This window comes from Peromyscus leucopus, chromosome 5 (assembly GCF_004664715.2).
Source record: "Peromyscus leucopus breed LL Stock chromosome 5, UCI_PerLeu_2.1, whole genome shotgun sequence".
Taxonomy (NCBI): domain Eukaryota; kingdom Metazoa; phylum Chordata; class Mammalia; order Rodentia; family Cricetidae; genus Peromyscus; species Peromyscus leucopus.
The window spans coordinates 78,023,342-78,030,544 of record NC_051067.1 but is presented as its reverse complement, the minus strand read 5'-3'; the positions used below and the strand labels follow the sequence as shown (position 1 = coordinate 78,030,544).

Below are 7,203 nucleotides of genomic sequence, written 5' to 3'. Positions count from 1 at the left end.
CCTGTCCACACCAAGAACAGTTTTCATTAGGCAGGCGCAGTGGTGCATGCCTTTAATCTCAGCACTCAAACCAGCCTGGTCTACATAGGGAGTTCCAGAGCAGCCAGAGATGTGTACAGAGACCCTGTCTCAAAAAAACCAGAAGATAAAAGAAATGAAAGCTGGAGGCTCAAAGACAAGACGAGCAGATACTGTTGTAGTCAGACATAAATCATGCTGATTGTTAATACTACATTATTCCCATGATGCAGTGGGAAATCAAAGTCTTTGGGGAAGAGGGATCAGGGAGTATGCCTGCAAAGCTGAAACTTTAGGGAACTGACTGGAGCACCATGAGGGTGTAACCTGCAGCTCGGAAATCTCAGGCAGGATTGATTACCCCTCCCCCATTAAATGGTGGGGTACATGGCTGTTCTTGGTAGAGTGAATTTTCTGGTTAATTTTGATAATGAATTAAATCCTTACACAACAGCTAGTGTGTAATAGGCATTTTGTGTTGGTATTATACTGACACAATAGGACTACTCTTTACCACATTGTACCAGTGAAGAGTTATAATACAAGTAATATTCCCATTAGTACTACTTACTATATTAACATACTTAGCTCAGGAAGAAAACTAACACTTTGCTTTTCACAGTTTGTTTTCACGAATTCAAGAAAACTTATGGTCTGGGAAAAGGTGTTGGAGTCAAGTGAGTAACACCTTTGACTTTACAGATTGAAGCATGATCCTAATTAGTCTTATCAATAAAAACCAGGACTCAAATTTGGGATAATAACCTAAAAGATCAGAGAAGCAGGGGAGCAGCCACCAATGACTTCTTACCTCTCTGGATCCTCAGACTGAAAGGAGCACCAAGATCCTGTCTCCACCCACTTTATATTCCTGACTCCACCTCCTGATTGTGCTGGGATTAAAGGCATGAGCCACCATGTTTGGCTTCTATGATTAACCAGCTAGCTCTACCCTCTGATCTTCAGACAAGCTTTGTCAGAATACAAACAAAATATACAACATTTCCCCCTTTAAGTCTAAATAAAATGTAACTTAAATTTTAAATGGTCTTTTAAAATAAAAATCCCCAGAGCCAGATATTGGGGTAAATGCTGAAAGATCACAGAGACAAAGGAACAAGCCACTGCCACGCCTTACCTCTAGGACTCCTCAGCCTGAAAAGGCCTCAGTTCCTGTCTTCTCATGCCTTATATACCTTTCTCTGCCCAGCCTTCACTTCCTTCTTAGTGCTGGGATTAAAGGCATGTGTGCTTCCCAAGCAAAGGTATGAGATCTCAAGTGCTGGGATTAAACTCCTGTGAATCCCAAGTATTTGGATTAAAAGTGTGTGCCACCACTGCCTGGCTCTGTTTTCTCTCCTAGACTGAGTCAATCTCATGCAATCCAGGGTGGCTTTGAATTCACAGAGATCCAGACAGAGCTCTGCCTCACAAGTGCTAAGATTAAAGGTATGTGCCACCACTGCCTGGCCTCTTTGTTTAATCTAATGGCTTGTTCTGTTATTTGATATTCAGGCAACTTTTAGGGGTGGGGGTACACCACAGATGGGCACTGAAGAAACTCCATATGGAGTTTGCTTTCTTTATGGCAAAAGCTAGGCATTTGGGCAAAGAAACTGCCCTTGCCTCAATTGCTGACAGTTATTGTCCAAACTGGACCAGCAAAACACAAAAGAAATAGACTGCCAAACTATCAAGACAAGGTAGACAGTACTTCAAAGTTCCCTGCTTCTCAATATGTCTGGCAGATATTCTAGAACTGTAGGCCAGAGTTGGATGCCCCAACCTTGCAGAAGAACTTAGGGTGACTGTCATTAGGTAACATTTCGCCCTTCTGGTGTTTTTGATGGAGTTAAAGACTAAATAAACTTTAGTTATGATAAAAAAGTAAATTATATATAAAACTTTAGACTCACAAAGATAAGGTAGATAATACTTTCTCTAATTTTGCCAAATACAAATGGACTAGATATTGTAACTAATTCTTACTTGATAATTGTTTTTGTTATATATAGTTTTACTATGTTAAAGTTAAAACTTTCTCTTTTATTTGGACCCCAAAAAGGGGGAAATGTTATGAAATAATCTTTCTGTATACTGTTGAAGATGTGTCTTTGCCAAAGTGCCTTCAGACTGGTTTAATTAAAAAAGCTGGGGGAGGGGGGCGGTGAGTGTGTTTAGATGGAAAATTCTGCCTGCAGATTTATTTTAGAGTTATTTTATGTATGTGTGAGTATATGGGCACAATTGTGTGATGGTGAGCATGTCTCTCCAGGCAGAAGCCAGGAGGGGCTCAGGTCATCTCCTCTACCGCTTCTCATCTACTCCTTTAGAGTCTCTACCTGAGCCAGTGGCTCCCCTTTTGCTCTTTCTCAGCTAAACTGGAAACCAGCAAGCCCTCCTGTCTCCCTCGGAGCTGACGGTACAAGACTGCTTCCATGCCTAGCTTGATATGTGGATGTTGCTATCCAAACTCCCAGTCTTTATGAGTACCCAATAAGCACTGTTAATCACTCAGCCATGTCCCGTTTGGTTTTTGAGACAAGGTTTCACTTGGTAGCCCAAGCTGGTCTCGACTATGTACCTCAGGCTTGCCTTCAGCAGAGAACTATCTGCCTACCTCATTCATGATCTCACTGGGTTTACAGGGAATTGACACTATGCCAGCCAATTTATTTAGCTTTTCAATTCTACGCTGGTAGTCCCATTTTCTTTTCCTGCTACCATTTTTTTTCTTAAAGAAGTAAATAAGAGAAAGAAGTAAAGAGACGGAAAAGAAGAGAGGAAAAGAAGAATCATCTGCCTACCAATGTAAAACCAGAAACTTCCATCTGCTAGATGACCAAAGGTACCATGCCCTCGTCAAATATGGCCACCGAAGGCCCCGCCTGCCGACGCTTGCCCTTAACCAATATGGTGGCCGCGTATGGCGTCGACTTCCGTCGCCCTCAGCCTACCAACCCGCCCTTCGCGACGGGGCGGCGAGCTTCAATGACGGCGGCGGGCTGAGCGCATGCGTGGCGGCTGTGGCGGCGGCGGGGCGGCGGGGCGGCGGGGAGGGAGTGCCCGCAGTTGCTAAGCTGCGGCGGCCGTGTCGTGATGGTGTAGCGGGGCCTGCGGACGGGCGAGGCGGCCGGCACGGCCCACGCCTCCGGAGCGGCTCGGTGCGGCGGCGGCAACGCTGAGGGGGCGTCGCCGCCGCTGGCCCCCGGCGCCACGGGAGGCCGCGCCCGCCATGGCGGCCCGGGTGGTGCTGGACGAGTTCACGGCGCCCGCCGAGAAGGCGGCGCTGCTGGAGCGGAGCCGCGGCCGCATCGAGGCTCTGTTCGGCGTGGGCCTGGCGGTGCTCGGCGCCCTCGGGGCGGAGGAGCCGCTGCCCGCGCGCATCTGGCTGCAGCTCCGCGGCGCGCAGGAGGCGGTGCACAGCGCCAAGGTGAGTCCGGCCTGGCTCGCCGGGCCGTGGGGCTTGGCGGTTCCTTTCCGGGAGCCTCGGGGTCCCCGTGTGTAAAGGGCGCTGCGAAAGCGTCTGCCTCCCTAGTCCCTCGCGGAGATGAAAGTAGGCGAGGGGCGCCGAAGGCAGCGCGGTCAGGCCCGGAGCACGCGCGCGCTCCGCGGTCGCGCCGTCGGTCCTCCAGCCCCTCGGATGGGCCCGCGGCTCGACGCCCCTGCTTGGTTTTCAGCCGCCAGGCCGCCACTGCAAGGTTCCCAAACCCTTTGGAGATCTCAGGCCCTCTTGGAACTCAGGAGGGGAAAAGCATCATAAGTAATGGCCAGACACTTCAAAGGGAGGATGTGTAGTAGCTGCGTTAAAAAATAACATTGTTCCTGTATTGTTGCTGTTCTACGATTGTAAGATGCGTGTGGCACCTCTGACATTCCGCCGAGTAAACGCAGCCTTTAAAAATCCAGCGAGGACGCTGTGATAGGAATCTTTCCTTCTATTAAACGAACAGCTGGAGAAACTGAAACTAAGTGGTGACTCACCTTGTGTCTAATCAGTATTTTAGACGTACCTACTCAACACCGCCATCAGCCCCTCCTCCTCGTCAGAAACGGTAGCAAAATTTGACCGTGAAGCCTTCTATGCCTACAAAAATCTCATTGAGCCAGTGAAATGGCCAGGTAGTGGACAGGTTGCCTGGAGAAGGGGCATTTTAGTTATGTTTCTATGTAAGAATCCTACAAGACACGCGTGGGAGAAGGCCCACATGGCCAAAGTTGTATTGTATAGCATCCTAAGTTACAGGGGAGGAGTAGGAAGTTGAGGGATAAGGTGGTGCTTCCTCTCCTGCGGTATTTGGAGGGTCAGATCTGGGAAGTTAGGAGAAAGCCCCTCGCTGCCCCTCCCGGTTTGCAGTCAACAGCTTCTCAGAGCCTGGTATTTTGAGCTTTACTTCTTGAACACCTTCAGGTACCCACGTTTCTCCAAAGTTTCCCATCTGTGGGCGCCAGAATTCATGGGGGAGGTATTGTTTCTGGAACGTGAATGGGTGATGCTTGTCAAACAACCTAGCCCTGGGGAGACCCTTTTTTACATCCTACGTTACAAATTTCACGTTACCCTTGAGTGACTGTAGCTCCTGATGTAATTAGATTTAATTGAAAAAAAAAAAAAAAAAAAGGATGCGTGTGTTTAACATGGGTAGTCTACAAGGCACTTAGTTGTAGGATTCTTCACAGTGTGGGCTGAAGTCATGGATGTTGGATCAAGTTGGTTTTCCAGTGCTTAATTCCTTAGATGGGTTATTGATTACGAACAGATAGTATAACTCCTCCTGTTTCCCTTCTTTCTCTTCAGCACCCACTCTGACTATTCAGTCTAAAACCATGCCTGAGGCCCACCAGTTCTAAATGTTCCACCATGCACCCATTCCCCTTCTTCCCTGGCTTGGCTTCGGTCAGGACTTTGGTCCCCAGTGGGGTCCCTTCTGGCGTCCTTGCTTTTGTTGCATTGTTCCCTGCCTCCTAGTTCACCTTATACTAGACTCTGGTCCTTCAGAAAGTCCTCCTTGCATGCTGGAACCTGGTAGGGCTTCCTGTCTGTCGGAACTGACACTGTAAGACGGTCTGGCTGTGGTGACTGGTCTTGAATTAGGAGTCCTTCTAGCCTGGCCTCCAAGCACTGAGATTACAGGCGTGTGCCACCTCAGGGTACTTACTAATCCTGCGCCATCTTGTTTCCTACTGTATGTGGTAGCGGCTCTCTCTTAGACTTCCACAGCAGGCTAGTCTCTTCTGTTCTTGCTGTGGGTTGGACTGATGCTGTTTCTGCTCTTTCTCAGGACACCCCAGAGGTGGAAAGTGCTTCCCCTCTACCTTGCCTGTCCTGCCAAACCTCCCAACCCGTTTTCTAGTGTGTCTGCTAGTACCACACTGTTTGGCACAGCCAATAGGAAAGGTGTGGCATATGGTATTTTGGTAATGGTAATGTCACCTGCCCTGTTAATCTTTTCAACATGTATTACTCATAATGTAACCTTCCCATTTACAAGAAATCCTTTTTCCTCTCTCTTGAGATTCATGGTAAGAGTTGACTGCCACAATCAAGGGCAGTTTGTTTTACTTTTTAACTTTTGGAGGGAAAGGGAACCATTAACTTGGTATAAGGAGAAAAGGCATTGAGGGGGAACACAAAGAAATGCTGAGCCAGGTGGCTGTGGTGAAACATACTGTAGTCCCAGAACTCTGGAGGCTGAGGCCTGAGGGTGGTGGTTTGAGGCCAGCCTGAGCTACACAGAGAAACCCAGTTTTTACTTTTGATAGTGCTGGGGATCAAACCCAGGGCCTTGTGTGCCCTAGCTAAGCACTCTTCATCGAGCTGTGCCCTCAGCCCAAGAAGAGTTCGGTACAGCTCAGTGTAGAAGGCTTTGTAGCTTCAGTCCCTAGTGCCAGAAAATGGGACTGGGGAGGCCACCTGCTGGGCTTTCTGTTACAACTGTGAGAAGGACTGTGAATTAGTTAGGCCTCCAGCAGTCAGGGGGAGGCAAGGGGGAGCTACTGTTTGAGTGATAATGCCTGTGGAAGCTCAGGAAAGGCATGGACTGCCCAGTTCTGCTGGGGAGGAGGCAGCACTTTCGGTGGACTCTGAGAAGCTGGGAAGATTACCAGGTACTTCATTGTTGACAAAGATGTGGAAGCCAGAAAACATAGGAGGTAGAATGTCATGACAGAGTATGTCACAGTCCTTTGTGAGATACAATTGCTCAGCTCAAGCAAGAAGACCTTAGATATTCAGGAGGGAGTCAGTGAAAGTTTTTGCAGGGAAGGAATTTGCCTGAAATTTCTGGATGGATAATTTGAAGGCAAGCGGAAAGCCAGGGGTGAAAGGAATACTGTTTTAAGGTTGAAATGGACTTGGGTGGTGACAAGGGACTTGGGATCTGAGTGGAAGTAGGTATTTAAGGCAGTTTAAACCCTGGTAGCTGGAAGGAATCGTTCATAGTCTTTGGTGTTGGTGATGAGGCTGCCAGGTAGTCAAGTTTTAAAGTTTGTATTTACTTATTTTTAAGGACAAAGTCTTGCTTTATAGCTCTGGATGGCTTCCAACTGGAGATACTCCAGGGCTGGGAGTGTGGGCATGTACCACAACTTGCCAGTGCTTAGCATTTGGGGAAAAGATCACCTGTGAGGGAGTCAATGTGCCGTTGCCCCTTATCCTCAAGAATCCTATAGCCTAGTAGGAGAGGGACATGGAAAAAGGACAGTGTGATTCACGTAATAGTTGTCATGTGTTCTAAGTGTTGCTTAATGAGAAGAAGGAACAGCTTCTCTGATCAGTGAGGCTCCAGAGGGTGAAGGAGGGAACAGTGAACACAATCCCAGGTATTTGAAAGGTGCAGTTTTACTCAGTTCCTTGAGTGAAGAGAGCATGGAGGAAATTTCTAGAGGTAGAAAGGGTGTCTGAGGCCTGCTGAAGGAGGGTGAGTGTAGGAAGTCATGAATGTCAATGATGTAGCTACGAAATGCCACAGCATTTATATCTGTCTGCTGCTGGTTTGTGATGATACAAGTACAGATACTGTGAGTGATGTCCAGCAACTTCCATACTAATTTGGCATTACTCTGGGGGTGTAAGGGTAAGATGTGTCCTGGCTAGTTTTATGTCAACTTGACACAAGCTACAGTCACCTGAGAGGAGGGAACCTCATTTATGAAAATGCCTCCATGAGATCAGGTTGTAGGCAA

General features: G+C 47.9%; 1 protein-coding gene across 2 annotated transcripts in view; it reads left to right on the top strand.

Moving 5' to 3' along the window:
• Window positions 1–3,096: 3,096 nt before the first annotated feature.
• N4bp1 (NEDD4 binding protein 1) overlaps window positions 3,097–7,203 on the top strand; it is a 44,990-nt gene continuing 40,883 nt past the window's right edge. Inside the window, exon 1 of one of the 2 annotated variants that reach the window (XM_037206065.1) lies at window positions 3,097–3,451. In XM_037206065.1, the coding sequence (XP_037061960.1) occupies window positions 3,254–3,451 (198 nt within the window). In that variant the 5' untranslated portion in view covers window positions 3,097–3,253. The remainder of the gene's footprint in view (window positions 3,452–7,203) is intronic. The other variant, XM_028891815.2, reaches the window with a different exon arrangement.